This window comes from Aspergillus versicolor (assembly GCF_001890125.1).
Source record: "Aspergillus versicolor CBS 583.65 unplaced genomic scaffold ASPVEscaffold_12, whole genome shotgun sequence".
NCBI lineage: Eukaryota > Fungi > Ascomycota > Eurotiomycetes > Eurotiales > Aspergillaceae > Aspergillus > Aspergillus versicolor.
In genome coordinates this window covers 881,966-909,800 of record NW_024467535.1, presented here as the reverse complement: position 1 = coordinate 909,800, position 27,835 = coordinate 881,966, and the positions used below count along the sequence as shown (strand labels likewise).

Sequence of the window (27,835 nt, the reverse complement as noted above, 5' to 3'; positions counted from 1 at the left end):
CTACAATGCGCGAATAACAGTTGATTCCATTCGGTGAATGATCCCGACAGGCTGACGGTGGTCTGGGCCGTGAATTCCGCGGTCACTGCTAGCAAACTTTGTCCACTGCAAGGACTACATATAGGCCTGCGTCATCCCAGGTTTCTGAAATCCAGTTTCCTAGTGTTACCGTATTGGAATCATCATGAAGTCGTATCTGAGATGGACTGCTCTTGCAGTCGCTGCGATCCAGTCGTGCACTGCTCAGACTTATACTGACTGCAACCCTACCGAGAGTATGACAGCAATCTGATCCTTCTGAGTCTTTACTGACGTTGTGAACAGCGACGTGCCCTGCAAACGACGGCCTGGCTAGCTGGAGTTTCTACACAGACTTCACCACCGGCGCCGACTCGTTCGATGGCTGGACCGTCAGCGCCGGGGATGTAACCAGCACCTCCCTCGGTGCCGAGTTCACCATCAACGAGCAGGGCGACGCACCCACCATCGAGACCGACTTCTACATCATGTTCGGCTACTTCGAGGTCGTGATGCGAGCCGCCAACGGCACCGGCATCATAAGCACCGCCATCCTCGAGTCCGACGACCTCGACGAGATCGACTGGGTAAACCAACTCCCCATAACCCATATCACCACGCATATAGCTGACACAGACAGGAACAAGTAAGCACCTTCGACAACCAGATCCAAACCAACTACTTCGGCAAAGGCAACACCACCAGCTACGACCGGGCCACAACCGTCTCCGTCACCTCCCCGACCGAGCAATTCCATACCTACGGCATCAGCTGGACAGCCGAGAGCACCCAGTGGTTCGTCGACGGCACCCTCGTCCGAACACTCAACTACGCCGACGCCCTCTCTGGCACAAACTACCCACAGACACCCATGCGTCCGCGCATCGGGATCTGGGCCGGCGGCGACCCGAGTAACGGCGAGGGCACGATCCAGTGGGCTGGTGGCGAGACGGACTATACCCAGGCGCCCTTTAATATGTATGTCCAGTCTGTAAGGATCATTAACTATACCCCGGCCGAGTCGTATACGTGGACCGATATGACGGGCTCGTATCAGAGTATTCGGGCGTCGAACGAGACAGAGGGAGGTGCTGTGGGCTCTAGCTCGTCGGCTGTGGTGGGATCTACCTCTACTGCTATCCCAAGCTCCGTCTCCAGCTCCGTCTCCAGCCCCGTCTCCAGCCCTATCTCGACTAGCAGACCTGTTATTTCTCAGCCGACGGCTTCCACACCGGGTGTTGGTGGTACTGGTGCTGGCGGTATTGGCGCCGGAACTGGTGGCGCGACTGAGACTCCAACCAGCTGTGCGTTTGATACAGGTGTGACTCCGACAGGCACTGCCACCGGAGCTGGTAATGGAGCTGATAATGGAGCTGGCACTGGATCTGGCACTGGATCTGGCACTGGAGCTGGTAATGGAGGTGGAGCTGGAACTGGTACTGGTACTGGAACTGGCACTGCCATTCCTTCCGGTAGCCCAAGCCCGACGGAATTCTTCAGTGGTGCTCCAGGCTCTTTGTCCTCATTTGCTAGCGGTTTCTCTGGCATTGCGCTTGCTGCGTTCATTGCGAATGTGCTGCAATTCTAAGTATTAGATGTCGAGATAGCGAGTTGTTTCTCTCTCATTCTTGGGATAAGATTTAGTTATGGATGATTACAGGAGCAGATTAAGGAGAAAAAGTAGATTCTTATTCTAGTCCTGCTGCGTACCCTCTTAATGGATTTGACATTCTGGCCAATTTGTCGATTAGCTACTGTTATGTTGCCGTTTTATACTAGTCAAGGAGATAATACATATTTGTATACATCTTCAGCAGACTTTGATCATTCGGCCCAATCAAGAAGAAAAAATTTGTCTGAGTATAGTAAAATTGTCAGTGCTCGCAGAGATGGAATCCACCCTGCTCAAACCGCTGATTTGCCTCCATGGATTTAGCACCCCTCTCCTCCATAAGCTTGAGCCGATACTCCTTCGCCTCATCCATTGTCATCGGGGTATAATCTGCATTACTCAAGACCATATGCTGAAGCTCAACAGGAAGTCTTTGTCCCAGAGTCTTCTGTATTGAGTCCTTCCACTCGCTACACCAATCCTCTCTCTGCGGAGGCACATTAGCCGTTGAGATGATCCGCCGGGTCGGGTCGATAAGGAAGAAGGCCAGGATCTTGCGGTGGCCAGGCTTGGAAGGGTCCGCGAGCGAGAACGGCGAAACGCAGTGCTGGAGAGTATTAGGGAATGTCAGGAGCCGGCCTTCACGGCATGATACGCCACCCAGGTCTTGCGTGAAATTGTTCTCCCCGTCGTATTCCCCAGCGTCGGGCTCGAATCCGAACACGCGCAGGAAGGCGAACTCGCCCTGCTCATACTCGTGGAAGTCATCGAAGAACCTCTCGTCGGCGCGGTGGCGGAAGGAGAGCGTGTTGTCGGTGATGTTCTCGCAGTCGTAGTAGTAGATGGCTGTGGCGCAGATCCGCTCGTTCTATATCAGTGGTTAGTATAGGGTATTCATCGAGTGGATGGAGTCGTACCAGCTGGCCCTCAATGTGCCAGCTTCCACCATCATAATTCGGCTTTTCTGGCGTAAGCTCGATATTAGCCAGTTTCACAATGACCTGCAGGCCCTTCTCGGCGTAGTTGACCTGGAAGTCGGGCTTTTGCCGGATAGGATTTTCAGGGGGCGTGAATGTAGATGCATCCGGGTGCTTTGGCTGTCGAGCCCTACGCCATTCGTCTTGACGGTCCAAGAACTCATCGTCGTCTGCGTTGTCATCGCTAGTCGGTTCAGGCTCTGGCTCATCACTGGGAAGATACTCAATCTCTGTGTATGGGATGCGGACCGCGCGCGACCTGCTGGCCAAACTCTTCTCCCACAGTGGAATAGTCCGCTTGAGGACCTGTTCAATAACACGGTAAAGGTCGCGATGTTTGGTCGGATGTAGATTGTTGATATATGAAGCGATCTGACATTCGCCATTGTTGTCAAACTTGACCTCGCATGGAAGCCACTGGAACTGGTTACTGTAGGCAGAATTAATGTGCCAGCCACGAGAAGGAGCTTCTTGCACCTTTGTGAGTTCGCCCAAGCCCACATTGAGGAAACAATCATCGGTCCCGATCAGCTTGTCAGTGAGAGCCTTGCTGCGACCATAGACAAGCGGGAAGAGGGACGGGTGCACCAGATCAACCACCTTGTCGTCAGAGTTAGGGTGATAGTCCTTGGGGCCTTCCTGCTCCAAAGCCCTGGAAAGATCCTGAAGTCGCTCCTGGATGTCGCGTGGAATCGCAGTATCAGACTTGACAACACCAGGATCAAACGCCTCTACCATCCCAGTCTTTTTGTATTCGTCTGTTTTCCAGCGCAGCTCTGCAATTATGAAGTCCATCATCGAGTCAGTGATGTTCTCGCCATCTACAGCCTCTTTTCTCCATTTGGAGGTGATCTCCTCGTTGAAGACCTTTTCTTCCCAGTTTGGCTTCTCGGTAATCGCCGCCATCATGCGTATCATAGCGAGCTCTCTCACAACGAACAAATGGCTGGTCCTATTAGCACTCCTACCATTCTACCGGCCAGACAGCGCTCACCCAACATAGCCGTCCTGAAGGTCTGAGGTATCCAAGGCATTCCCATAGACGAGATCAAGCCAATCTCTCTGGATGTTGTTAGTATATTAAACAGGACATGTGCGGGGCACTTACTTCGGGCGTGAAATTCAGGGGCAGGGTAAGCCCAGGCAGATCAAAGGGAGTGGATTGAGTGCCTGTCATATTTCCGATCCCGCGTCTGAGTTTTGTTCTTCCCGAATAATCAATTGTCGAGTAGGATCTGGGGACAGACAATATCGAATATTTAAGATCTGACCCTGCAGGTTGCAGGCAGGAAGCAGGGGCAGGCATCCGCCAAAGCAGCCAGGCAGCCAGGCACCCATCTGCGATGGCCAGGGCTTGGCGCCTCATCAGGGGACAAGACAAGAACTTTCTGGGGGAAGTTACAGAAGGTGCATAACTCAGGAGACGTTGAAGAGACTTCGTAGGAGCCTTGTTGCCTGGCCCCCAACGGTGCACGGCTTAATTCGTCAGGACAGTTAAGCCGAGCTCGACTACGGCGCTTGTATAGAATCCCCACATGGCACTCTCGGCATTTTACATATTTCACCGATCAGGCCATGCAACTTTCGCAATCATTAGTGGTGAGCAGTGAGTTGACTGGAGGAAAGATGGAGAACCCGTTGTATACCCCATACTATGGATGAGATGGCCCGCTTCCGTTCCGCCGAGACTGCACTATAAATATCAGTTAAACATCACCATGGATTGAATCATTCAAGCAACTGAATACAACCTTTCTCTGCCTATTTCCACTATACAAACAGCAAATCCACGATGAAACTTACAGTCCCAACAATCCTATCCGCCATCCTGGCGTGCGGGACCGCAAACCCAATCCGCCGCGCCGATAGCCCTCCCTACTTCATCACCATCGGGGACTCAACCGTCGCCTCAAACGGCGGCTGGGGCGATGGGTTCCTCTCGTTCGTCGCCTCTCCAGCCGACGGTGCAAACCAGGGCAAGAGTGGCAGCACCACTGAGTCCTGGCGCGCCAACGGACGGTGGGAAACACTGGTTGAGACCATCAACGAGACAGTGGCCGACTACCAGACCATTGTGACGATGCAGTTCGGACATAATGACCAGAAGGCCTTGTCCCTGGATGAGTATGGTGAGAATCTCATCGGCCTTTGCACTGATATCCAGGATCTTGGTGCTACTCCGGTATGGACCCTTCTGATATCCACGCTGAAATCGGATGAATAGCTAACGAGGCCAGATCGTCATTACACCCCTCAGTCGCCGCAACTTTGACGGTGATACCACGGAAGAGGACTTTGTCGAATGGCGGAAGACCGCTATCGCAGCAGCAAAGGAAGCCGGGGCCAAGTTCTTGGACCTTACCACGGCCAGCACCGACTATGTCAACGCCATTGGAGCCGAGAATGCGGCAGCCTATGACTTGAGTGAGGGCGATGGCACCCATATCAATGAGGCGGGTGGAGTAGTATTCGGCCGCATGGTTGCTGATCTTCTGATTGAGGCGCGCCCTGATGTGGAGGAGTACATTACTGCCAACGAGGCGCTGAGCGAGAAGATCGCGACGGGCGAGTATGCAACCGGCGATGAGTAGCTGGCAACATAATATTGCCATGCGGTCTTTCATATTGGTCTAGTTTGTGTGTTTCAAACACATACTGTACGCTCTTTTGTTTATTGTGATTTGCATACAATAAAATAACCTCGTCAGGTAGACATCAGTACTGGCTTATCCGGGCCGATTAATCCTATATACACTCTGAGCCACATTAAGATAAGCTTCGTACTCCACATCCTCCCCCTCAACATCATAGTGATAGTGACCTCCTTTTTCATCTCCCTCCAGGTCAAAGCAATGGGTATGCTCCATCCTCAAGCCCAAGTTCTCCGGGTCTGCACTGTGGAAAACCGTCAAGCAAACCACCGGCGCCTCACAAGTCTGATACCTCAACCACTCCTGCTCAAGCAGTTTCCGATCCTTGAACGGCAACTCCTCAGCCGGTGGGAAATCAGGCATGACATGGAACTTTGCCCGCCCTGATTTAAGCAAGAATACACCTCCCAAACTAACCGGTCTCGAATCACCATATGCTTGCAGTAAACCAGCACGAATGGTATTAGTGAAATTCTCTACCCCCGTTCTAGTCCGCGCAGTGACTTTAAGGACCAGTCCTGGATCTCCACTAGATCCGAATAAATTCACCATAAGCGCGCAGTTCGTGCTCGGCGACGGACGACACTTTATAGCCTCCCCAAACGTTGAATTAGACTGGAGAACCTCAACAACCCTCGTCCCATTCGTAACATGCAACGAATCCCCATCGCTGAGATCTGGCGATAGGCCCTGCCCCCTCCAAGCCAAATTCGGCGCCAGTTCTGCATTATGCCCGATATCCTGGAACGGCGCCGCGCCCGCACCAAGAACAAACCCTTTCGCGGGATCCATCTGCATATCACGCGCCAGCGCTAACAAATCGAATTTGGCATCAAAATTGGGGGTTGGGAAGAGATTTGGCTGCCCGCCTACATCGGCGATGCGGGGGGCGCCGCATAGACCGCGAGCAGCGAGGCCGAAGGGAGCGTTGCGCAGATCGGGGCATGGAGTGACAGAGGCAGATGCGTGGGTGAAGTTTTGCGAGAGGGCGCGTTCGATTATAGGTGCGAGTTCTGATAATGGGGGTGGGTTTCGGGGGGTTATCGTAACTGTCATGGTGAGTTAGTTGTACGTGTCATGGATTGTGAGAGTTGGAGATGATGGAGATGGAGATATTGCACCATGCGGGGCAGTTCATCTCGGAATGAACTCCGATTATTATACTAACCAGTGTCTTTAGGAGAGGCTGCTGCCAGCGATATACAGGTACATTTAAATCAAACCCCTGCGTAATAAAATAGGTTCAAGAAATGTTTAGATATCAACTTAGGGAGATAAATGACACTCTTCCGGAGGCATGGCCAAGAGCCAAAATGCCGTCTTTCATTGCCAGGCATTCGGGCCGATACCCATGAGGAAGCCATAATACCTTTATACCTTCAATGTATACCCACTGGTCATTAAGTATAGATATAGGGGAACCGTTTTCTAACCATGCCCATGCCGAATGGCGATGGTCGAGTATCTGACACAGCTCTGTCCTGGCATCCCAGAGCGCGACAGTCTGGTCAATAGAGTTGCACGCCAACAGCTGGCTGTCAGGTGAGAATGCTAGAGAAATAGCGATTAAATGAAACACTTCAAGGGTATGTCGCAGCTCGCCTGTATTCGCATCCCAGAGCTTTATAGTTCTATCACCAGAGCTAGATGCAAGCAGCTGACCATCAGCTGAGAAGGCTATTGACGTGATAAAGGACGAATGTCCCTCGAGACTCTGGTGAAGCTCGCCTGTAATTGGATCGCAAAGCTTAACAGTATTATTATCAGTAGATGGAAATGCCAGTAGTTGACTATTGGGTGAGAATGCTATAGACCGACTTTTAAACGGCTTTCCCTCAAGGTTCTGGTGTAGCTTAGATGTGATGACGTCCCACACCTTGACGCGCCGGTCACTTAAGCCAAATTCCAGCAGTTGGCCATTGGGCGAGAAGGTTACCGATCGAACAGGAAGGGAGTTGCCGGTAATAGTCTGCCGTATCTCGGCCGTTTGAGGGTTCCAGACCTTGATGGTTGTATCCTCAGAACCGGATGCCAGCAGGTCTCCATTGGGCGAGAAGGCTATCGATTGAACACGAAGGGAGTGGCCCGCTTCCACAGCGGTCAGAGATGGTCTGTTTGCACTGGGATCCCAAAGCTGGAGAATACCGCCATGAGATCCGGATGCCAGGAGCTGGCCATCGGGTGAAAAGGCTATACACCGAATTGGAAGGGAGGGCCTCTCAAAGGTCTGTCGTATCTTGCCTGTATCAGGGTCCCATAACCGAATAGTCCCATCGTCTGCGCCAGACGCCAGCAGTTGGCTGTCAGTAGAGAAGGCTAATGATCGAACCCCACCAGAATGGGCCTTGAAGGTCTGACGGAGCCCACCTGTAGTCAGATCCCAGAGCTTGATAGTCTTGTCGCCGGAGCCAGATGCTAGCAGTTGCCCAGGCAAAAAGGCCATAGAATTGACATAACTAGAGTGGCCTTCGAGAATCTGACACAGATCCCCCGTGGTAGGGTCCCATAGTCTGATATCAAAAGAAGCTGACGCTAGCAGCTGGCCGGTGGGTGAAAAAACCACAGAATAAACAGGACCAGACTGTTCTTCGAGGGTCTGGCGTAACTGCGCAGTGCGTGGATCCCAGAGCTGGACCTTGCCGGAACCTGACGCCAGCAGCCGACCGTCGGGCGAGAACGCGACGGACCAAATAGTTCCTGAATCGTGTTTCAGATATTCGCGTAGCTCGCCCGTGCTGGGATCCCAAAGGTTAACGCCAGGACGGTCTCCAGAGCTGGACGATGCCAACAGTTGACCGTCGGGAGAAAAGGCCACAGATTGGTTGCTATTTGGGCTGCACTTCAGGGTCTGCCGCAGCTGGCCAGTGCTGGGATCCCAGAGCTTGATTACACAGGGACTGATGTTTCCCCTTGCATAGCTGCTCGCTAGTATCTGACCGTTAGGCGAGAAGGCTAAAGATGTAACACGACCAGAAGCGGACTCGTTGGTCTCGTCTAGGGTTTGTAGCTGTGCATCCCAGGACTCATCGACTTTTGGCAATTGCCGCCAACCGAAGAGCTCCTTCTTATGCATCGTTTTCACTATTGAACTCTCTGGCGCGAACATAAGACCTGAAGAGTAAAGCTGAAGTGGCGCGGTGTCGACTATCTGCCGATTCCTAACGACGAATCGCATGAGATCCCCCAGAAATTCCGATATCTTGGGATGTTGACCACCCTAAATTCTATTAGTGCTTTCATATACACGAAGCTATCAGAGGACAGTACCTGTATAACTGCTCGCGATCTCTTTATTGCCTCTATAACTTCGGACGCAATGCCCAAGACACCCATTGCTTCCACCCAGTGAAGACAATGTGTTTCAAGGAATGGAAAAGCTTTAGACAACAGCATGACGGGGTCTGCAGATTGTACCAGATGCTGTGTCCAATAACGACAGGAGTATTGCAATTCGGGTGGCAAATGGACACTGAGAGAAACTACATCTATGTCGCTCCGTTCTGTACCATCGGTTGGCAAACTGCAGATATTCTTCTTCAGGCTGTGGCACATTGTTGCGATGCACCTTTCAGCTAGGGCATAGTGTGCCGCCTTCTCATCAACCCAGAATCGCTGACTTTCCTTGGATGCCTTTGTCCTCTCATCCAGCAGGAAGTCCCTAAATGAAAGATGCAGAACTCTAACAGGACTTTCTGGACCTTCAGGTATATTCAAAACAGAGTGAAGTCGGTCTAGTCGCCTCCTAATACTTACGGCTGTTAGGCCCAGAAGCTGGGAAAGGCCATTAATTGAGAGGGGCGTCGCAAGAATAATTATAGTGCCGACTACCTGCTTGAATTCCTTGACCAGATGCTTAGTCTCCCACTCATCCTGACCAAGCAAAAGTCCATTTAAAACCGGCACGTATGTACTGGCCATCTTGGAGACGTAAGTCATTTGATCGGCGAGAATTTCCTGAAGCCGGCTTTGAGGGTCCCAGTTTATGTCCCCAAGAAATCGACACAGGGTGGCCGCAGAAATAAATAACGGCACTGTCCTTGCAAGCAAGCTCTCAATGGCTTGCTCTCCAGGCCATTCGATTGGGAGGTCACGGTCCTGCTGGATGTGCAAGAATCTATGTCTCAAAAAGATAGAGATATCCCGTTCAACGGCTGACTTGGCAACATCATGAAGGTCCATATGTTGATGCTGATATTTGATATTCTTGAAACCTAGTCGAATCGGCAATTCTGGTCTGCTCGTCAGGAAGAATCGTAGTCTCAGGCGTCCTAACGTCTGCACGCGTGGTAGGAGTTTGATTATGACTCTTATATCGTCTCTGTATTCTCCTATTTCACACTCATCCAGAGCGTCAATAACGACCACCATGGTTAATGTTTCATCCAAGTTGAGATCAAGGAGTGGCTGGACAATCAGTTTATCAAATTGCTCGCCCAATGCCTTCTCTGAAATATAAGGGTCTTCTTCAACTGTCTTCTGGATACTGCGCATCAACTTGGGATTTCCTATCCCCAATTGTTGGATTATGGTTGCGAAAAGCTTCTTTGCATTTCCGCGATCCTCTTCGCCTCTTTTAAAGAAGAAACTGGCCCCAAGCATCCCTATTTCTTGGAGTTGGCGTGCAATTGTGCGTGAAATTGTTGACTTGCCAGTTCCTGCCATCCCATTTAACCAGAAGATACATTTCCCATGTTGTGATGTTGCCCATTCTTCGATATCGCGAAGTAGCTCAACCCGCGTCCCTTGAATGCATTCGTCATGGTGGTTTTCATAGGCGTCAAATGCTGCCCCTTTTGCAGTTTTCAGTGCCTGTAAATCAATCTTCTGTTCAATATGCTTGGTAGCTTTACTCAGGCTATTGAGCTCTCCAGTAAGTGATTCTGCAGAATAGTCAATTAGCCTACCTGTGCATATTGACTCGCAGATTCAAAACTCACTGCAGATATCCACCACCAAGCTTCCCTGCGGTACACGGCCTTTAGGCATATATTCCAGCATCTCCTTGGCATAGGCGGCGGCTGCCAATGCAGCATAACCCTGCCACTTCTTGTTTTTATGCGTGTCGGAATAATCGCAGATACCGCGGATGATAATACAAGGGAAATCTTGCATCAAGCCTGCAGCTTCCATTTCCAAACAGAGAGCGCCGGCTTTCTGTTGGAGCCGCTCCCTTATTCAGGCATTTTTAATAACCGCATTTCCTGACGCAATGATACCATAATGCACTTGCGGTTCAGTCTCTTCGCGCTCACATCTTCGTACTTCCCACTCTTGCAAGCAGTCATCACAGTCAGCGGCAGTCACAGGATGCTCAAAGCTGACCTGGAAGAGCCGATCATTCTGTGGGCCTGGGTAACTAAAGTTGCGTCGTGTTCGTGCATTTCGTTGGGCCGCTTGCTGAATATAGGAGTAGTAAACAGGGTCTTTTCTTAATACAGCTGCTCGCATCTGGTTGACCGCTGCCAGTAGTATTCTAGGTGGACTGTTCAAGGATCCAGTTTGGCCCAGCTCCCCGCTGCTGCCAATCTTCCCCATGTCATACTGGAGAACTCCACCACTGGTGCCCGTGGGATAACTAACGACAACATCGCCAAGCCGTATATCATTTGCAGCGGATGGTATAGCTCCGCCAATGCCGACCATTAACCCAATCCGTAGTGATTTGGAAAAAGTCCGCGTCATGTGGTTAGCAACTGTCGTCGCTGAAGTCGTCCCATATTGTCCGCCAAGGCATGCGATCACGACATGATGCTTTCCAATCCGGCCCAATGTATATATATTTGTGTCTGAAGTGTCCTGCTCCTCGAGTGTGCCAAAGTCCTCGTCAAGCATTTCCTGGGCAGCAGCAGCCTCAACAGGCAAGGCACAAATCCAGCCAATCTGGTACTCGTTGAGTGTCGGGGAGGGCGTCATATCTGCCATCTGGGCTCGAATAATCTGAGTTGGCAACTTGACGTGCAGAAGGTAAACCTGTGAGGCTGAGTTCGCTTTGTAGAGCGTCGACTGGTGCGGGGTACATACAGATAGATAGATCTACACCAAAAGTCTCTGTTTAGCCACCCAACCAAAATATATATTTTTAATATTCAACTTAAAATTAATGTTTAAAACCCAACTGACATATTGAATCAGGGACAAGAGTGGGCGGGCTCTAATTCCACTCATCGTGCAGCAAGGCGTCGTCAGGTCGCGATGGGCAGTTCATTTGTGGAGATACAGGGTGTGAAATGTTGACCTGAAGATTAAGACCAGACATTTCGAAAACGCTGTACTATGCCCTTCTATTTTTATTTTTATTTTTTGTGTAACGTGATTGGTGCTAAGGAACCAAACATATGATGACGTTTGACGTGCTCTCCCCTGTCGCAGCGAGAGTCCCAAATGAGCGAGTTGTGCCGCGTCTGGCTGTGCACGACAGACTGGAGACACATCTTGATTGTCTGGCCAGTCAGACAGCGCCTGGCAGCCAAGAGCAACGTCATATCAGGCAATTGACCTGGCGCAGGGCTGCGGACGGTGGCTGAGGCAGCAGTGGGCCGGGCGCTGAATGGAACCAAAAGGGGTTAGGGCCGCTGGGGATATCCAAGTTATAAACACCATGGACCCTGAATATTCAAATCAACACAATCAATCATCCAAATCTAAAATATCATCTACAGCTACAATATGAACTCCAACTTCACCGAAAAGATGGGCTACAACGGCTACCCTGCCTACCAACCGCCCTTCCAACCATACCAACAGCCCTACCCTCAATACTCCTACCAACCAGCACAGCCATACTACACCCAAGGCCCACCCCAACAACAATATCCCGGTCCACGCGCCTACGAAGTAACCTTCACCAGCTGGTCAGGCCGACACATGCGCATCACCGAAGAAACCCGCGAGGGCCCGCTCGCATACACCGCAGACCTACACAACCGCAAACCACACATTATCTTCCAAGCCGAAGGCACAGCAAACCTCCCAGCAACAGTCACATACCACAACTTCCGCAGCACAATCGACCTGAGCATCAACGGGGCCGACCTATCCCTCCGCAGTGAAAGCAAATGGAAGCACCAGTACGCCTTTGACTCGCTCGCCATCCAGGGCAAGCATCTCGTTTGGAAGAGCCGGTCGTGCTCGATGAATATGGAGTGTACCGACGAGAGCGGGAATGTGTATGCCAAGTTCACGGCACACAACAAGGGGTGGAGTGGGAAGAAGGCCGGGCGGTTGGAGATCTTCCCCGCTGCGGCGGTTGGGGGGAAGGGTCTTGCTGATGAGTTGGTTGTTACGTGTCTGGCGAATGTTTATCTCATTCTGCAGCGGACGACGGCGGCAAATTCGGCGGCTAGTGCTAGTGCCGGTGCTGCTGCTGCTACTTCTGTCTCTGTCTAGATTTCTTTTGTGTTTTTTTGTTCTATATCCCTGTTAGCGTGTTTTCACTATAGATCTTGATGTTAATATACCATTGCGTGTCTGGATTTATCATATCTATATAGTATATGTATTCCAAGGTTAAACCAAATATACCAGTAGCTATATCTCTGGGTATAGTCCATAAAAATTAATTCTGCCCGAGTAGTTATGTCTTCTAGTATTGAGGTGGTGCGGATGATAGAAGGAATGAGATATACCTAAACATACCAATGTCGCCCCTTCAGCTGATATATACTCTGCCATTAAGTGCTAGCTCCAGCAGCATAGTTCTGACCTTTTGATGTTGTCAAGACGGCCCAGCAATCAAGACCCCAGAAAAGTGAGAAATGCACTCAGAGTAACTCCGGATATTATTAGTCCGAGCGGCCTGTCCCTCCAGCGAGCCTAGATGGGCCTTTTACTGTGGTGTAACCTGCCAAGACACACTAAGTGCTGACTTCCCACCTCCCCAGGATACTAAAAATGCAGTGAAAATAGGGCTGACTTTGAGATGCGCGTAGTAGAGCCTCGAATTTGTCCACCGTGGCGGTGAGTGATTCCAAAGAGGTTCCTGTGCCTCACGTTTACTAGCCATAAATATTGTAGGTTTTTCGGTGACGCTAGGGACATACTTAGAGCAGTATTTAGCTTGATGATACTTAGTTTTACATTTATTCGATCTACCAACGGTCGGGTCTGAGCATGTAATTCAGTGAATAGCACCGAGATGGGCTATACCAAGGCAGCAGAAGCGGGACCTTGGCTTGTTCAGAGAAACGCTTCTGGGGATAATTAAGCAGGCCAACTCCCACATACAATAAATCTATTACGTTCAGTTCACCTGCGCCGTATAACCCTCGCGGTCTGGGATTTGGGGCTCCAAAGGCAGCAACGTACAGCACAGGAGAAAAAAAATAAATAAATAAGCAGCATTCATTCACGCTCTCCTTTCTAACCCAATAAAATCAATTCTACTCCCTGAATCCTCCATTCTCCTTCTTGACCATTGTATATGGAGGACCGACGCGGTTGACAAGCTTCATGACCCGTGGCTTGACATACATTGGTTCCGTCGCTTGAAAGTACGGAATATAGTAGTCCTTCTTAACCTGGACCTAAACACACAAAAGGTATCAGCAGGTCATTACTTATCAACTGTGTAAAGAATGAATGGATACCTCCATCAACCACTCGACAGACGCAGACCTGGCAGGATTATTAGCCAAGAAGTACGGTGATATATTATGCGTACCAGTTCTCCACCCAGGAGATCTCTCCAGAATTTTCTGGCGACTGGTAAATCTCGAAGAACGTGCACTCGGGCTCGGCAATGATCTTGTCGAATACTGGACGGCAGGCCTCAAAGAACTTGTCCACGTCTTCCTCCGCGATGAACACGGTGGCATGGAAAGATATACCGGGGGACGTTGTTGATGCCATGATGACTGCTATTGTGTTCCACAACCTGAAATCAGAGGTCAAACACGGGGTGAGAGCTCATTTTATATGTCGTCCCAGGGCTGAGAACGAGCTGAGTGCAGACCCAAGGCCATGCGGCTGAAATCAGCCAGCCATTTCCTGCGATTTAATCTACTGGAATGGCCGACCGGGGCAGCTGAATCTACGGAGTGAGGGAGAAGGCCCAGCACTTGCGGGTCCGTTCCACAGAAGATAACATGCAGCTTCCGAGTCGGATGAATGGATGCAATTATGAGTAGAATCAGTCGGGTAAAATTAACATTTTACTGATAAGTTGATATTTTATTCCAGAGGTGCCACTTCAGCCGTGCCGGTATCAGCGGGGCACAGCTGGTCAAGAAAAGACGGTGTAGCCCAACATACTGGGGCAATAGTGGCCGTTGAGCTGCTTCTGTCTGCTTCTAGTGTCTCATTTACTGCCGATCAAGATTATCCCAGCAACGCGTGGTGGGGGACCTTGAGAAGGTGCTTATAAATCCAGCTCTTGTTTGAATCATGCAAAACTAATTCTTGTACAGTTAAGGCGGGTCCGAAAGCAGTTTAATGTCCGCCGAAAAGGGCGAGTGTGGGTTCTGCAGGCCGATCAGTGAAATCATCCGTGGATCCATGATGTCAATGCCCCGCGGTATAAAACCCTCCTTTACCCTCACTTCACTTAACACGACAATATTCCACTTCGTTGAATACAATTGAATACACACCAATCTATTAATCCCCTATTGCAAAATGGCACCCAAGATCCTCATCGTCCTCACCTCCTTCGACAAGATCGAAGCCAACAACCACCCCACCGGCTGGTTCCTGGTACGCCCACATCCCCAAATTTCCAAAATCAAGTATAATTAATCAATTCTTCAATTGCACAGCCCGAATTCGCACACCCCTGGGAAGTCCTCCACCCCAAGGCCGAACTCACCATCGCCTCCCCCAATGGCGGCACCGCACCCCTCGACCCCTCCTCCGTCGCCATGTTCGAGAAGGACCCCGTCTCAGTCAAATTCCTCACGGAGCAAGAAGCCCTCTGGAAGAACACGGAAAAGCTGACTGACGTACTCCCTCGCGCATCCGAGTTCGACGCCATTTTCTACGTCGGCGGTCACGGCCGTATGTCCCCATAAACTGCCCCACGCCAGTAAATACCTACTGACAACGCTTCAGCAATGTTCGACCTCACAACGGACAAGACCTCCATCGCACTAATCCAGACCTTCGCAAACGCGCGCAAGCCCGTCGCAGCCGTCTGCCACGGCCCCTGCGTGTTCCTCAACGTAACCACGCCCTCGGGCAAGCCCATCGTGGCGGACGCAGAAGTCACCGGGTTCTCGAACACCGAGGAGGACCAGGTTGATCTGAGCAAGGTGATGCCGTTTATGCTGGAGGATGAGCTGCAGAAGAAGTCTGGCGGGAAGTATGTCAAGGCGGACCAGCCTTGGGGCGAGAAGGTTATTGTGGCCAAGGTTGCGGAGCTGGGAGGACCGTTGATTACAGGGCAGAACCCGGCTAGTGCGACGGGGGTTGGGGAGGCTATTCTTAAGGCTTTGGGGGTGTAATTTCGGATATGAATATGATATATAATGTTTATTGTCTGTCCATGGAGTGGCAGCATGATTATGGTAGTGGTGTATCAAGTGACGGTCAGATCTAGCTAGATACTACTATTAACTACGGATGACAAAAGACTTCGGTAATAGGAGTGATATTTACAAGTGTTCCATTCTGACTACAATCCACCACTCATTATACCCATCCAAGGCCTATTCAAACACCGCAATAGTCTCATCAAACTTATCGGCAATCTGCTTGTTCAACGCCGGCGCAATCGCCGCATATGCCGGGGTAAGTTTAACAGTAACCTCCTCCCCAAGCTCCGCCGCAAGGTCCCTCTGGTTCTCCAAGTTAGACTTGACCAAGAACGAAAGCGACCCGATGCCCAACAGCCCCGTATCAAACTGCGGCTTCTTCGAGACGATATTGTCAAGGGTAGTGAAGATGTTCGGCTGCAGGTCGAGGAAAGCACCGGAGACACTGAGCGACTCCTCGTCGGTGAAGTTGGCAGAGACCTTGGTCGTGGAGATGCCGTCTTTGAGGTCGTTGCTGAGTGCGATTGACTGGAACTCGATCTTGAGGGCCGTGCCCGTGCCGATGAACCCGCCCTTGTAGGAGGTCACGGTGGTGTTGAGGGTAACCATTGCCTCGGATATGGTGTTGACGGCGTCCAACACGGCAGCGCCATCACGCTTGACGAGCTCCGGGACAGGGGTTGCCTGTGTAATGGCAGTAAGAGCCAGGAGGAAGGGAACGTGGAAGCGCATTCTGGTTTATGTACAGTCGATCAGCAGATAAAACTCAATTCAGGTGGATAGGATCAGCTCTGCAGAACATGTACAGCAACGAAACTGGAAACGATGGGCAGGGCCATGAATTTATCTGCCCATCTTTCCACGACGGTGCAATCAATTCTACCCCAGTCACTCTCTCGCGCTAACTCGAATTTAAATTGCTCCCCGCATCCCAAAAGGAACGATGGAGATTAACCCTTGTGGCATGTTGCATCCATTGGCTCCAGCTGCCACAGTAAGCACATGTCTCCTGGCCTCCGAGGCATTCTTCATTGCTTCTCTTGCCAAATGTCAGATTGTGGCTCTTGGCAGGCGCCGTGGTGCTCCCATTAGCGGTTTTGATATTTCCTGCTTTCCAGTGCCTAGGCAATGCCCCTGTGCAACACGAGAAGAAAGCATGAGAACTTCTTAACTATGCCGCCGATTGGACTGTCCAGCCTTGGGTTAGTCTTCATTCAGCACCTGCAGAATCACAGGCACAGGTCGATCTCACCATCGCATCTCTTTGCAAGCCACCTTTGTGTAGCTGAGCATTGCTGGAAATTCAACGTGGGGTATTCTCGACAGTCATCAGCTAGACGAAAACTGGAGAAGCGGGGATATCTTTTCGATAGATCAGTCGAAGATTGATGCCATTGTTTGGTGGTCTTGGCTGGCTTTGTGATGATTTTCGCACAGTATACCCAATACGGAAATGTGATGCATTATTGCATATCTTTATGCACTCGATGTACTTGTCGCAGTCTCTCAGCCCAGGTATTCGCCTCAACAATTTCCAATGTGATCTTTACCGTACCGGTGTATATAATTTACCTATAACGTATGTTTTACCTGTACCTTGCGACTTTCAGAGGGTCAGCGCATTATATCATTTACTCCGACAAACTATATATATTCCAACTTTGGGCATCAATTCATTATTCATAAGTCATTACTTCGGTACATCATTTTCAATATCAGTCAAAAACACATGCAGTTTATGCACCAGAATCCGCCGTTGCTCAACCTGGTCCGGCCCTTCAAGCGTGTGAGACGCCCAAGGAATAATCCCACTCTCTGCATGCCATATCTCCCGGTCCGCATCAGTAACCCTTCGCCACCTTTTCAACAAAGCCTCCTTATCAACATGCGCCGGAACAGAAGGATCACTCCCAGAATACAGCACCAACAAACTCTCAGCCCCCCTCAACACGCCCCGTTCACGCACCATCCCAAACGTCTTCCTCAACCGCTCCTCTCCCAAATCCGAGCTAAACAGATCGTCCTCACCTGGAGATCGCGGACTATCCGGACTCGCCAGACTAAGAAACCGTCGACTACTAATCGCCGTGCTGCCGGGGTACCCAATACTCGCCGTATACGGCAACGGCACCACCGTATCCAGCCCATCCTTCTCAAACGTATCTTTCCTAGCCCCCGCAATCGCACGATCATAAATCATCTGCATCTCCTCCGCAGTATGGTGACGATTCCCCTCCTTCAGGACAGTCAGAATCGCCTCCCGATCTGAGACTGGGGCTTGCATAATCGCTCCGTCAACCTGCGGCCTTAAGATCGGCGGCGCCGACCCCCCACGATCCAGCACGGGGTGAGGATGTCTCGGGTTGATCGAGCTAATATACTGCAAGACATCCTGGCTGCCAGTTGAATGGCCCATAATGACAATCTTTCCCGGCCGTGAGCCGCTCCGTATCTCCGGTTCTGTGCATGTCCCCGTCGATGTCGTAGACTCTGACGACACCGCACCCCGTTTATACTCCACGATATACTCCAAACAAAGCGCCATCTCATCAATATCCCGCCCCAGCCCACTCATCCCCCACCCGCCATACGACGAAGACAACACCGGCGAGAAAACCGACCATTCCGTGTGTTCCAGCGCCGCAGCAATATCATCTAGATACGCGACCGTGCCGAGCCCGTCGCCCAGCCCCGGGATGAAGAGGAGGGTATGTGGTTTTACTTGTCCGGCTGTAGCGTATTCGAATGCGACGAGGCGCTCGGCGTATTCGTGGAGAAGGCCTGGGCGAGGACGGGTCTTTTTCGGGTATGAGGGCCGGATGTGCATCGCGGCGGGGCTTGGCTTGGAGATAAATTTAGACCCTAGGGCTGAAATGGGGAGTGAGATGCAGAGGGATAGAGGGGATACTGAATGGATGGATGGATGGTGTGTTGATTGCGGTTTCTGCGTCTGATTTTTCTGGTCTTGGCGGGGTTTTTATCTGATTGATAAGATCTGCCTGAATTGCTTGTCTACGGTGTAGGCAATCATCTACAAAGTTATATCTTGGATGCCCGGGTATATTTAGAATACACACCTCCTAATGCAACGGAATATTAGGATGATTATTCTGGTTAATGGTGTTGTAACAGTTGCATCATCTTGACAAGGTCGGTTTGCCACAAACAAGAACACCATGATATCATCTATGCAACTTAAATATCCAGATACCCCAAGCCGCCCAACTAATATTAAATAAAGGGAAAACGGTAATCATCATGGCAGGCCAAAAGAAACACCAAGTCGCCGTTATCGGCTCCGGCAATTGGTACGTCCCCTCTTATACAAACTACTCACGACTAACAACAACAGGGGCTCAACAATCGGCAAGATCCTCGCCGAAAACACAGCAGAACACAGCGACCTGTTCCACCGCGAGGTCCGGATGTGGGTATTCGAAGAAGACATCAATATCCCAGAAGACTCCAAGCACCGCTCCAAATACGGCGACGCACCGCAAAAGCTCACCAAAGTAATCAACGAAACCCACGAGAACGTCAAATACCTACCAGGGATCTCCCTACCCGAGAATCTCGTTGCAACCCCCGACGTCACGGCAGCTGTCAAAGATGCCTCACTCCTAATCTTCAACCTCCCGCACCAATTCATCGGCAAAACCCTTGACGGGATAAAGGGGCACCACCTCCCCTACGCACGCGGAATCTCATGCATAAAGGGCGTGGACGTCTCCGACGGAATCGTCACTTTATACTCCGAGCTCATCATGGAGAAACTAGGGATCTACTGCGGAGCATTATCCGGAGCTAATATCGCGCCCGAGGTTGCAGCCGAGAGACTGTGCGAGACGACAATCGGGTACGATACGCCGCCGATGGATCTTACCTCGAATGATGGATCTCCGAAGCATAACTTGGTTAAAGTCGATGAGCAGCGCCAGGTGAAGACGAAGCCCACGAGTGTTGAGCTGCATCCTGTCCCGCAGGACTACCCGCATGTTGATGCGGAGTTATGGGAAGCGCTGTTCTCGCGCCCGTATTTCTTCGTGCATGTTGTCAAGGATGTAGCTGGTGTTGCCCTTGGTGGAGCATTGAAGAATATCGTCGCTCTTGCGGCTGGGTTCGTCTCTGGAAAGCAGTGGGGGGAGAATACAAAGGCCGCGATTATCCGGCTTGGAGTTGGAGAGATGATTCGGTTCGGGCGGACGTGGTTTCCCAAGTCAGTGAATGAGCAGACGTTTACAGAGGAGAGCGCCGGTATTGCGGATCTGGTGGCGAGCTGCAATGGGGGGAGGAATGTGAGGTCTGCGACGCATGCTGTTGAGAAGGGCGTCGGTGTGGCAGAAATCGAGAAGACGGAGATGAATGGGCAGAAACTGCAGGGTGTTTCAACTGCGCAGACGGTGTACGGCTTCCTGGATAAGCATGGAAAGACGGGGGATTTCCCTCTATTCTGCGCTGTGAACAGTAAGTTATTCCACATTGTATAAATCATAGAAGCTGACTGCGGCAGACATACTGGAAGGCAAGGCAAAGGTCGAGGACCTGCCGGCTCTGCTAAACAAGAAGAAGTAGTACAGAAAATACCAGAGTAATCAATGAGTGGCATTCAAGTTTAAATATACACAGAATGGTATTCCGAGTCTAATATCGCCCGTGAAGCACTAGTTCTTAGCGAAGGAGTAATTCAGTAATTCCGGCCCAGAATATGCGAAGTCGTACCTCGCTACAAGTCCGACTCTATTTGTGAATACTGAAATGGAGGTTGGAGCATGACGAATAAAGAGAATGGGCTTTTACTCCGTCACGAGGCGAATGGAATGTCAACTTGTCTTATATACAGTGGGATGTACAAGCTGAACGGTTCACCAGAGCCAGATAGGCCACCGTACTGTTAATAAAACATCAGAAGCGTTTCTGTTCTGAAGGGCCTTCAGGGGGAGCCGCAGACGTCAGACCAAATGCATGGAGCCAGGGTGCGCTGACACCGGGAGCATATGCCCCAGAAGAGCTGTGAGAGGATACGATCTTGGGTTCCGTATCGGGTGCCGTATTCGTAGGCCCTGAAGTTCCACGGAGCGGAGACCCTTTTACGACGTCAGGCTTGAGCCTAGGGATTAGCCATCTTATCATTGTTTCCATGATGTGTTCTGTCCGCTTCCACTTATCATCTTCGTGCGGCTCGCCAGAGTCGACAGAGGCAGCCTTGGATGTCTGGCGGACGGTTTCTAGCACACGAACGAGATCAACAGTTTTACGGACCGCATCCCGATCCCAGTCGGCGGCCGGATGTATAGAGAGCCGGTAGGCAGTCACCTGGCACCGGCAAAATTGGGCCCATGTCATGAGCGAGGACCCTATGAGCCCCCGAGCTGTGAGCCTCGAATGCACGGCAAAGTAGGATCTGATCGCGAGTAAAGAATTATACATGCATTCGACAGCCTCCGGGCCTAGCACACTATTCGTGGTAGCTTCCTCACATGCAGACGCTGGAATGCCATAGGCCGCTGAATATGCAGTTTCATGGATGCTGATATCAGCGTAGTGTATGTGCATGCGGATCATGTCTTCAGCAACCCTATCCTTGTCAGTAGCTGATAGGAGATGGAAATTGAGTATGCCCTTTACTCGCCTTCGTTTTCTAGTTCCAGAGGTATGGATTTTCGGAGAATCTGTAGCTGCGACCGGTAGGACCCGGCGAAAACCCGAATCGAGACCTGTGTGTCATGCTGGCCGCGAGCTTGCCTGGCGTTCTCAATGAGGAGCTGCAGGCGTATATGAGTGGCCAATGCACGATCAGTATGCTCTGCACTGGCCTCGATTGCACTAAGATACTGATCCATTTGCGTAGTCCAGCGCATTGTATCCGTCTCCGAGTAAAAAATTGAAATGCTAGCAGGAGAGCACGTAGCAACAGTTAGCTTAATTAGGCGGGATTGCAGGCAAACCCTTAGGGTCTTACACAGAGCTTATGAGGAAGCATCCCAGTACAGCACGTACTTCCTCAAGGGAACGACCCCCTGGATACTCATTCCTTTTCATGTAAGCAGCACCACCAAGTTCAAGGGACGTATGTGCATTATCTGGTATTGGCTCGTTGAGGTGGAGCTTATGGGCGATGGAGATAGCGAGTGCCATCACTCGCGGGACACAGGTGATATCAGTACGGAACCCTGAATGTCCCCATAGAGTATAGATCAATGTCCCAAGAAGCAGGTCTATACTGGGCCGGCTCTGCATGACGGTAGCATTGGCAATTTTCATCTTAATTTCCCTCTCTCGTGCATCCCTGTCTTGTATGCAGTGGGCGGTTGCGCATAGTATATTTTCGAAAAGGAAGGGCCTCTCCAGCTCAAGCTCCCTGGCTGTCAATTTCGGAGGTAGATAGATGAATGGACAATGTGGGAGAAAGTCACGACGAAATAAAATTAACGTTTCCTCTGAATCTCGGATAGGGGGTGGGTGAAAAGCGTGCTTTTCATATATGGCGTCTAGGTTTATGCTCGAGTTGATAACGGACTCTTCCGAGAAAGACGCACCCACGGACTTGTTTGGCTGGTTGAAGGTCGGGGGTGCACCTGCAGGAGCGGACTCCAGTAGCGACAACACCCTGTCAAGCTTGGACTCCAATTGTGAAAACTGGGAGCTGGAAACTGATTGGGAGCTGCGCTTCCTGCAGGACTCCGAGGGATAACATTGCTTATTCAGGCGATGGCATCTAGAGGGAAGGGACAGGCTCTTTAGAGACTGGATTAAGTAAATATGACACATCGACGAACCTCTGACATCCTTCCCCATCCGACTGTGCAACACACTTGCTCTTGGCTTTGAAGCAAGCCATGCAAGCTAAGCCGTATGGGCCCCGCCTGTCCATGGTGGATGCGGGTGGATCTTCGAGCGCTCACACGGAAACGGAGGCCGGGGCCGATGCACGAATCCTGACGGCCACGAGATAGAAAGATGGCCGAAAAAGGATGGATGGAACCGGGAATGAAGCAGCCGCTGATGAGGATCAGGAATTCGGAGATTCAGGGGAGCAAAGTCTTTCTGACGAGGAGAACAAAGAACAAAGAAACCCCTCTTCACGTGACTGCAGACGGAAATTGTACACTAATTACAAAGCTATGCGCATAACTGCCGTGCCGCATTTGACCTTGGTTGAAATGTTCATGGATGAAGTCGTGAATAATGTTGATATAAAATCGGCATTGACAAGAAGAGGATGGCTGTGATGGCGCATACTCTGCAGCAGCCAGTTGATCTCCGTAAGCCGGACGGACGGCATCTGCGCCGAAAGCCGCCCTACGTCTCCCAGTCAGCTCCCAATCCAGCCACCACGCCTGTGACATGCCCATTCCAGTAAATGAACACGCCAGACTTATTCCAAAGGTACCACCAAACACAGTTTACCGGTATCCACCTTTCCAGTGGATGATGCACAGGATCCACCCACCGAGGAGCTTCCTGTCTATCCATTGCTATCGAGCAAAATGGGCACTACCACTGCTCAGAAGATATCTGACAACGCGCATGGTACAATGCAAGAACTCATTCAAAATAACCAATGAGAGTACTGTATTATCTCATGGCTGCAATATAGTATAGTAATTTTATATTATTTATATAGAAGCCCTTGGCTGGTCATAGCGAGTTTCCGGGATATACCACAGCAGGCTAATCCTTGACCAGAACACGTACACCCTTACTATCCATCCGAGCAGACGGAATAAAGATATCGTGAACAACCCGAACATCCTCCATAGTCGTCTCAAACAGTTCAAACCTGAAGCGACGGATCAAGCTCGAGATAACGAGGAGGATTTCCGAGCGGGCAAGACTGCACATACCAGTTAGTAAAGCTCCTAATTGTAGAAGGGTAGAACGTACTGCATGCCAATACACTGGCGCGATCCTTTTGAAAACGCTACCAGGTACTTTTCCAATCGTTTTCGCTCGGCAGGATCTTCCCAGCGCTCTGGCTTGAAGGTGTAAGAGTCGGGGAAGATGGACTCGTCATGGTGCATTAACAGGCAGCTCATGCTTATTGGAGTCTGATAGATAATTAGCAGGGTATTGGTTACAGAAGAAGTGGACGTACCCCCGGCGGAATGGTCCAGTCCTTGTACTTGAGAGTGTTATACGGGGCGATGCGAGGGAGACGCGCAGTAACACCGTATGATAACCTGCATATATTAGAAACAATACAAATAAACAGATCAGAGTACCAACCTGATCCCCTCGAGCATGATGCTAGTCTAGTAATTCATGATTAGCGATGTTCCCATCCCTTAACTGAGCAACTCACAAGATACGGAAGCTGCTCGAGCTGAAGAAGACTCGGATCATCACCCAACGGAGTCAGTTCGTCCTTCAATTTCTGCAATATGTCCGGGTGGTGATGTAAATAGAACATTATATAGCACATCGCCTTGGCCGTAGTTTCCGCGCCAGCGGCCACAAAAATCTGCATATCCTGCCACAGTCTAGTCTTGTTCTTTGCTGTTTCTGGTAGTTTGCTAGCGAGGATATTTTCGAATATATTCTGAGGCCCCTCTTTGGCATCCCGTGGTCCACCTTCGTAGAATTCCTTTGAGATATCGGCGATCATTTGCTGGCAGCGGCGCTGAAACGCGAAGAACAGCTCCATGCCAGGGTTCATCCACGCAGTAACAGAGTCAGGAAGTGCAACGAACAGAGGCACCAGGAAGCCGATCGGGCGAAAGTATGTCATCGTCTTTCCAGCGCCTCTGATCATATGGCACCACGCGGGGATGAAGTCCGGCTCGTCGAGGTAGTGGTACCCTTCGCCCATGGTGTAATCAGTGATGGCATCGGTCGCGTAACACGTAAGTGCGTGCTCGATGCTAACAGGAGAGCCAGTGTTCTTAAACTCTTCTAGTCTGCGGCAGAGCTTCTCGACGAGTTTCTTTAGTGCCGGTTCGAGCTGGCGGATGCGCGTGATGGAGAAGAATGGGTTCAGCTGCGAGCGGAGCAGGCGGTGGTGATAGTGATCTTCGGTATTTAGCAAGGCGCTTTGCGCATTCAGGGCGCGTTGGAAGTAGGGGTACTTGTTGCGAGGACTGTCGCGCGAGTAGATGACTTCGTAGTAGTCCGGGTCGTTGACGTGCAGTTCGGTCGGGCTGATGCGGACAATAGGGCCTGTTCAGTAAGTCGAGTGACACAGAAATTGAGAGACTGCTGTACCATATTCTTTGTGCAAGTCGCCAATATGAAAGGTGTAGCGTCCATTGCGAATGGCCTCCCAGTAGAACTCGTACGCCGTGGTCAAGGCGGCGAGGCGAGGCCCGGGGAAGTGGGCTATGGGGGACAGGTAAAGACGGTATATCGCAGTCAGGGCTATATAGAACAACGTGGCGACTGTAGCAACGACATATGGGTGCTCTAAGAGAAGGCGCAGGAGCTCCATCGTGACGGTTGAGCGGCAGCTGCAATCCACAGCCAGGTCGCTGGGACACGGAGTTCTTATCCTCTAGCCCATACAGTGGTGGACCAGGCAATTGGAGAAAGACATTAAAAATACTGACAACTTACGTCGTCAAGGAGGGGCCAGCAGGTGGAGACGGGCCTGGATGGCACCTGCGCCGCACTTATACAGGGGTTAACGGCTGTCAAGAGCTCACCCTCCAATTACGACTTCCTGCAGTATTGAGACCGCAGTTTCCTGTCCACAAGGAGCACCTGGAACTCCACAGCGGGCCGTGCCTAGCCACTGGGAATTGTCGAGGATAAGCCGGAAGACGGTGCCGACTTAGGGCACTCACTAGACTCCTGCCGTGTCAGACGTAGCAGCAGATCCTGCTAACGGCCGGGATCAGACTGAATCAGTTGTCCCTTGATTGAACAAATAAGAGTCTCTAAACGCCCAACAGAGAATTTGACGGCGTGACCATTCACAGCAATCTCTTCCCGTGTCTATCTCCTACTATAACTACCGGATCCCACCTTGATTGAGAAAGGTATTACTGTGGGAGCCCAGCTAACTGCCCAGCTAACTGCCCACGATGCTGAGCTATCCAGTCCATCTTGCTAGTGACGCAACTAGATCAAGGAGCCAAGCTCGGACACGTACGCACCTGTACGCTTACGGGTAGTTTCGGCCTGCTCGTAAACTATGAAACGCTTCCTACTAGTGGTCTGAGCTCCTGTTCCTGATCGCTGGAAGTCTAGTTAAAGTTAAACCCCAACTCTCCTGTCGACGTCTTTAAGGTTACATAGAATTAAGGTTATGCAACTAACTGGATCGACCAGTCAGTCCACGTCCCGGGCTCCTTGAGTTGAATCTGAAACAAGCCCAGGTAGGAAGACTGGGCCAGACCCTCTTGAAGGCCATGGAAGTAACTCTGCCCTGGACCAGGAACCCGTCCCAGATTTAGCTGAACCAGACGTACCAATGGCTCTTGGCCTGACAGTCGGTCTGTCGACGGGGAAATGCCAATCCACGCCCCACTAAATGCATAGTTTGTGACTCAAAGTCAACTTCATACTGATCCTCTATCTTGAACTTCAACGTATGCTGGCCCACCTTCACCAAGTCCGCCCGCTATCCATCGTGTACCATCTCGGTGAGGATGTCACAGTGTCCGGACATATTCCTTATCTTCGCGGCATAGGGTCATCGACACCACAGCCGCAGCCTTAAAGTACGTAACTAGCGGTCTACATCCAGTCCGGAGTAGCAAAGCGACGAGCGTTGTAGGTGCCGTACCCGCTCATATCCAGGAAAACGTCAGGATCGGGTTCGATTTAAGCTTTGCCTACGTTATGGCTTGCCTAATATCCTACACCGCGATCTCATCGGACCAGGCCAGCCTTGTTCCAGGAATGATGCTCTTTTCAAACCTTGATCGGGCACACGCAAACTTACGCATCCTGTCTAACTTTTCATGCCCTGAGTCACTTCAATATCTGGTAGCGAGCCCATGATCAGGGGTATAAAGTCCTGCTCGAGGCTGGTTTCTCTGTCTTTTCTTCTTTCTTCCTACATCTCTGTGCTCTTCGTTCCCCAAGTACCTCTGTCATTAGTCAGGTCATCAGACAAAGTTTAACAAACTTCTTCAAGTTACCTTGCCCTACTACCAACAACTACTTACTACTTCACCAAGTTAATTCACCTTAATCAAACAAGTACTACTACATCAACATGCGCTTCACAACTCAAGTCCTCACCGGAGCCACCACTCTGAGCAACACCATGGGTGTCCTCGCCAGCCTAGCCACCACCACTGTAAGTCCCCAACCAACCACAAACCAGGAAACAAAGAAACTAACACAACACAGCACTATAGCGACGGCCTGCAAGGCGCCTGCGGCTGCGGCAACAACGCCGGAACCTTCGACTGGCAATACGGCATAACCTCCGGCGTGTACACCGCAGCAGCAAGCCAATCCCTCTTCGACGGCGGCGGGATGGAACACTGGTGCGGGTCTGGCTGCGGGAAATGCTACCGCCTCACGTCCACGGGCGTATCCAGCTGCGAGACCTGCGGCGACGGCGGCGAGGGTGGGAAGTCCATTACAGTCATGGTGACCAACCTGTGCCCGTTCGTGGGCAACGAGCAGTGGTGTCCACAGCCGGGCCAGCTGAACCCGCATGGGTATGCGAACCACTTCGATATCATGGGCGGGGCGGGTGTGTTTGGGGATAATGTTGTTGTGGAGTTTGAGGAGGTTGCTTGTCCTGGGGATGCGGGGGTCAAGTGGAAGACTTGTGAATGTCACCCTGATCTGAAGGGGAAGGAGCTTGTTGATGGGGATGGGCATGAGGGCGGTGCTGGTGTTGTTGGGCCTGGCGAGGCGGCTATTATTTCGGTCAAGGGGGCGCCGGCACCGGTTGAGACTGTTGCTGGGAATGTTCCTCGTGATGGGTTTGCGACTGTTGCGAAGCCGGTTGAGACTGCCTCTGTTGTTTAGGGCTGACGGATTGACTATTCCTTCCTTCTTCTTTGTTTCTTGGGTGTACAAGGATATGATCAACTCATATCCATTCATCTGGTCTCCTCCGGATGTGGTCTGCCTATGCTGATTGTTTGATTCAACACCATGTGAAGTCGGGACTGAGTGTTTTAACCTGCTTATGTTTGTATACGAGTATCA

General features: G+C 51.0%; 15 protein-coding genes across 15 annotated transcripts; 6 read left to right on the top strand and 9 right to left on the bottom strand.

Moving 5' to 3' along the window:
* Positions 1 to 184: 184 nt before the first annotated feature.
* ASPVEDRAFT_141082 (glycoside hydrolase family 16 protein) lies at positions 185 to 1,606 on the top strand (the record flags this gene model as incomplete). The annotated part of the gene is made up of 3 exons (XM_040807715.1): positions 185 to 275; positions 325 to 605; positions 659 to 1,606. 3 exons carry the CDS (start codon positions 185 to 187, stop codon positions 1,604 to 1,606), a joined length of 1,320 nt encoding a protein of 439 aa, XP_040673022.1.
* A 286-nt stretch (positions 1,607 to 1,892) lies between these two features.
* ASPVEDRAFT_141297 (DUF4246 domain-containing protein) lies at positions 1,893 to 3,784 on the bottom strand (the record flags this gene model as incomplete). The annotated part of the gene is made up of 4 exons (XM_040807734.1): positions 1,893 to 2,498; positions 2,548 to 3,568; positions 3,602 to 3,669; positions 3,716 to 3,784. The coding sequence occupies 4 exons, from the start codon at positions 3,782 to 3,784 to the stop codon at positions 1,893 to 1,895; spliced, it is 1,764 nt and encodes a 587-aa protein (XP_040673021.1).
* A 615-nt stretch (positions 3,785 to 4,399) lies between these two features.
* On the top strand, positions 4,400 to 5,198 carry ASPVEDRAFT_88513 (uncharacterized protein; the record flags this gene model as incomplete). Its single annotated transcript, XM_040818338.1, has 2 exons — positions 4,400 to 4,789; positions 4,845 to 5,198. The coding sequence occupies 2 exons, from the start codon at positions 4,400 to 4,402 to the stop codon at positions 5,196 to 5,198; spliced, it is 744 nt and encodes a 247-aa protein (XP_040673020.1).
* Positions 4,982 to 6,340, bottom strand: ASPVEDRAFT_46607 (PTD012 family protein). Its single transcript, XM_040813597.1, has one exon. It carries the CDS (start codon positions 6,312 to 6,314, stop codon positions 5,334 to 5,336), a length of 981 nt encoding a protein of 326 aa, XP_040673019.1. The 5' UTR covers positions 6,315 to 6,340; the 3' UTR covers positions 4,982 to 5,333.
* Positions 6,341 to 6,519: 179 nt separating this feature from the next.
* Positions 6,520 to 10,388, bottom strand: ASPVEDRAFT_88511 (uncharacterized protein; the record flags this gene model as incomplete). Its single annotated transcript, XM_040818337.1, has 3 exons — positions 6,520 to 8,475; positions 8,526 to 10,138; positions 10,196 to 10,388. 3 exons carry the CDS (start codon positions 10,386 to 10,388, stop codon positions 6,520 to 6,522), a joined length of 3,762 nt encoding a protein of 1,253 aa, XP_040673018.1.
* Positions 10,389 to 10,433: 45 nt separating this feature from the next.
* Positions 10,434 to 11,180, bottom strand: ASPVEDRAFT_88510 (uncharacterized protein; the record flags this gene model as incomplete). Its single annotated transcript, XM_040818336.1, has 1 exon — positions 10,434 to 11,180. The coding sequence occupies one exon, from the start codon at positions 11,178 to 11,180 to the stop codon at positions 10,434 to 10,436; it is 747 nt and encodes a 248-aa protein (XP_040673017.1).
* A 706-nt stretch (positions 11,181 to 11,886) lies between these two features.
* ASPVEDRAFT_46605 (uncharacterized protein) lies at positions 11,887 to 12,816 on the top strand. Its single transcript, XM_040813596.1, has one exon. It carries the CDS (start codon positions 11,925 to 11,927, stop codon positions 12,642 to 12,644), a length of 720 nt encoding a protein of 239 aa, XP_040673016.1. The 5' UTR covers positions 11,887 to 11,924; the 3' UTR covers positions 12,645 to 12,816.
* A 693-nt stretch (positions 12,817 to 13,509) lies between these two features.
* Positions 13,510 to 14,353, bottom strand: ASPVEDRAFT_46604 (putative quinol monooxygenase). The gene is made up of 3 exons (XM_040813595.1): positions 13,918 to 14,353; positions 13,844 to 13,871; positions 13,510 to 13,780 (listed from the first exon to the last, which is right to left on the bottom strand). The coding sequence occupies exons 1-3, from the start codon at positions 14,103 to 14,105 to the stop codon at positions 13,637 to 13,639; spliced, it is 360 nt and encodes a 119-aa protein (XP_040673015.1). The 5' UTR covers positions 14,106 to 14,353; the 3' UTR covers positions 13,510 to 13,636.
* A 103-nt stretch (positions 14,354 to 14,456) lies between these two features.
* ASPVEDRAFT_362787 (type 1 glutamine amidotransferase domain-containing protein) lies at positions 14,457 to 15,796 on the top strand. Its single transcript, XM_040811173.1, has 4 exons — positions 14,457 to 14,609; positions 14,668 to 14,948; positions 15,011 to 15,248; positions 15,303 to 15,796. The coding sequence occupies exons 2-4, from the start codon at positions 14,871 to 14,873 to the stop codon at positions 15,692 to 15,694; spliced, it is 708 nt and encodes a 235-aa protein (XP_040673014.1). The 5' UTR covers positions 14,457 to 14,609; positions 14,668 to 14,870; the 3' UTR covers positions 15,695 to 15,796.
* Positions 15,447 to 16,701, bottom strand: ASPVEDRAFT_46602 (cell wall mannoprotein 1 family protein). The gene has a single exon (XM_040813594.1). The coding sequence runs from the start codon at positions 16,454 to 16,456 to the stop codon at positions 15,899 to 15,901; it is 558 nt and encodes a 185-aa protein (XP_040673013.1). The 5' UTR covers positions 16,457 to 16,701; the 3' UTR covers positions 15,447 to 15,898.
* A 652-nt stretch (positions 16,702 to 17,353) lies between these two features.
* Positions 17,354 to 18,743, bottom strand: ASPVEDRAFT_46601 (uncharacterized protein). The gene has a single exon (XM_040813593.1). It carries the CDS (start codon positions 18,549 to 18,551, stop codon positions 17,415 to 17,417), a length of 1,137 nt encoding a protein of 378 aa, XP_040673012.1. The 5' UTR covers positions 18,552 to 18,743; the 3' UTR covers positions 17,354 to 17,414.
* Positions 18,744 to 18,954: 211 nt separating this feature from the next.
* On the top strand, positions 18,955 to 20,404 carry ASPVEDRAFT_46600 (glycerol-3-phosphate dehydrogenase family protein). The gene is made up of 3 exons (XM_040813592.1): positions 18,955 to 19,032; positions 19,077 to 20,188; positions 20,235 to 20,404. The coding sequence occupies exons 1-3, from the start codon at positions 18,983 to 18,985 to the stop codon at positions 20,294 to 20,296; spliced, it is 1,224 nt and encodes a 407-aa protein (XP_040673011.1). The 5' UTR covers positions 18,955 to 18,982; the 3' UTR covers positions 20,297 to 20,404.
* A 14-nt stretch (positions 20,405 to 20,418) lies between these two features.
* Positions 20,419 to 22,699, bottom strand: ASPVEDRAFT_362682 (uncharacterized protein). Its single transcript, XM_040811171.1, has 4 exons — positions 22,501 to 22,699; positions 21,684 to 22,439; positions 21,354 to 21,613; positions 20,419 to 21,288 (listed from the first exon to the last, which is right to left on the bottom strand). The coding sequence occupies exons 1-4, from the start codon at positions 22,593 to 22,595 to the stop codon at positions 20,627 to 20,629; spliced, it is 1,773 nt and encodes a 590-aa protein (XP_040673010.1). The 5' UTR covers positions 22,596 to 22,699; the 3' UTR covers positions 20,419 to 20,626.
* Positions 22,700 to 23,310: 611 nt separating this feature from the next.
* ASPVEDRAFT_155129 (cytochrome P450) lies at positions 23,311 to 25,212 on the bottom strand. Its single transcript, XM_040808442.1, has 6 exons — positions 24,926 to 25,212; positions 24,027 to 24,880; positions 23,951 to 23,976; positions 23,820 to 23,904; positions 23,609 to 23,772; positions 23,311 to 23,558 (listed from the first exon to the last, which is right to left on the bottom strand). The coding sequence occupies exons 1-6, from the start codon at positions 25,146 to 25,148 to the stop codon at positions 23,396 to 23,398; spliced, it is 1,515 nt and encodes a 504-aa protein (XP_040673009.1). The 5' UTR covers positions 25,149 to 25,212; the 3' UTR covers positions 23,311 to 23,395.
* Positions 25,213 to 26,660: 1,448 nt separating this feature from the next.
* ASPVEDRAFT_177724 (putative endoglucanase) lies at positions 26,661 to 27,813 on the top strand. Its single transcript, XM_040808796.1, has 2 exons — positions 26,661 to 26,966; positions 27,020 to 27,813. The coding sequence occupies exons 1-2, from the start codon at positions 26,883 to 26,885 to the stop codon at positions 27,650 to 27,652; spliced, it is 717 nt and encodes a 238-aa protein (XP_040673008.1). The 5' UTR covers positions 26,661 to 26,882; the 3' UTR covers positions 27,653 to 27,813.
* Positions 27,814 to 27,835: the final 22 nt, after the last annotated feature.

Excerpts from the sequence above, each read along its gene's own strand:
- ASPVEDRAFT_46602 (XM_040813594.1), bottom strand. The coding sequence starts at position 16,456 with ATGCGCTTCCACGTTCCCTTCCTCCTGGCTCTTACTGCCATTACACAG.
- ASPVEDRAFT_46600 (XM_040813592.1), top strand. The coding sequence starts at position 18,983 with ATGGCAGGCCAAAAGAAACACCAAGTCGCCGTTATCGGCTCCGGCAAT. Across the intron at positions 19,033-19,076 it reads GTTATCGGCTCCGGCAATTG|GGGCTCAACAATCGGCAAGA; the intron begins GTACGTCCCCTC and ends TAACAACAACAG. Across the intron at positions 20,189-20,234 it reads TCTATTCTGCGCTGTGAACA|ACATACTGGAAGGCAAGGCA; the intron begins GTAAGTTATTCC and ends TGACTGCGGCAG.
- ASPVEDRAFT_46607 (XM_040813597.1), bottom strand. The coding sequence starts at position 6,314 with ATGACAGTTACGATAACCCCCCGAAACCCACCCCCATTATCAGAACTC.
- ASPVEDRAFT_46604 (XM_040813595.1), bottom strand. The coding sequence starts at position 14,105 with ATGGCATCAACAACGTCCCCCGGTATATCTTTCCATGCCACCGTGTTC. Across the intron at positions 13,872-13,917 it reads ATCTCCTGGGTGGAGAACTG|GTCTGCGTCTGTCGAGTGGT; the intron begins GTACGCATAATA and ends TAATCCTGCCAG. Across the intron at positions 13,781-13,843 it reads CTGTCGAGTGGTTGATGGAG|GTCCAGGTTAAGAAGGACTA; the intron begins GTATCCATTCAT and ends TTGTGTGTTTAG.
- ASPVEDRAFT_46605 (XM_040813596.1), top strand. The coding sequence starts at position 11,925 with ATGAACTCCAACTTCACCGAAAAGATGGGCTACAACGGCTACCCTGCC.
- ASPVEDRAFT_362787 (XM_040811173.1), top strand. The coding sequence starts at position 14,871 with ATGGCACCCAAGATCCTCATCGTCCTCACCTCCTTCGACAAGATCGAA. Across the intron at positions 14,949-15,010 it reads ACCCCACCGGCTGGTTCCTG|CCCGAATTCGCACACCCCTG; the intron begins GTACGCCCACAT and ends TCAATTGCACAG. Across the intron at positions 15,249-15,302 it reads CTACGTCGGCGGTCACGGCC|CAATGTTCGACCTCACAACG; the intron begins GTATGTCCCCAT and ends ACAACGCTTCAG.
- ASPVEDRAFT_155129 (XM_040808442.1), bottom strand. The coding sequence starts at position 25,148 with ATGGAGCTCCTGCGCCTTCTCTTAGAGCACCCATATGTCGTTGCTACA. Across the intron at positions 23,773-23,819 it reads ACTGGACCATTCCGCCGGGG|ACTCCAATAAGCATGAGCTG; the intron begins GTACGTCCACTT and ends ATTATCTATCAG. Across the intron at positions 23,559-23,608 it reads CGCCAGTGTATTGGCATGCA|TCTTGCCCGCTCGGAAATCC; the intron begins GTACGTTCTACC and ends TGGTATGTGCAG.
- ASPVEDRAFT_362682 (XM_040811171.1), bottom strand. The coding sequence starts at position 22,595 with ATGGACAGGCGGGGCCCATACGGCTTAGCTTGCATGGCTTGCTTCAAA. Across the intron at positions 22,440-22,500 it reads GATGGGGAAGGATGTCAGAG|ATGCCATCGCCTGAATAAGC; the intron begins GTTCGTCGATGT and ends CCTTCCCTCTAG. Across the intron at positions 21,289-21,353 it reads TCTGGAACTAGAAAACGAAG|ACATGATCCGCATGCACATA; the intron begins GCGAGTAAAGGG and ends GGGTTGCTGAAG.
- ASPVEDRAFT_177724 (XM_040808796.1), top strand. The coding sequence starts at position 26,883 with ATGCGCTTCACAACTCAAGTCCTCACCGGAGCCACCACTCTGAGCAAC. Across the intron at positions 26,967-27,019 it reads CCAGCCTAGCCACCACCACT|CACTATAGCGACGGCCTGCA; the intron begins GTAAGTCCCCAA and ends AACACAACACAG.
- ASPVEDRAFT_46601 (XM_040813593.1), bottom strand. The coding sequence starts at position 18,551 with ATGCACATCCGGCCCTCATACCCGAAAAAGACCCGTCCTCGCCCAGGC.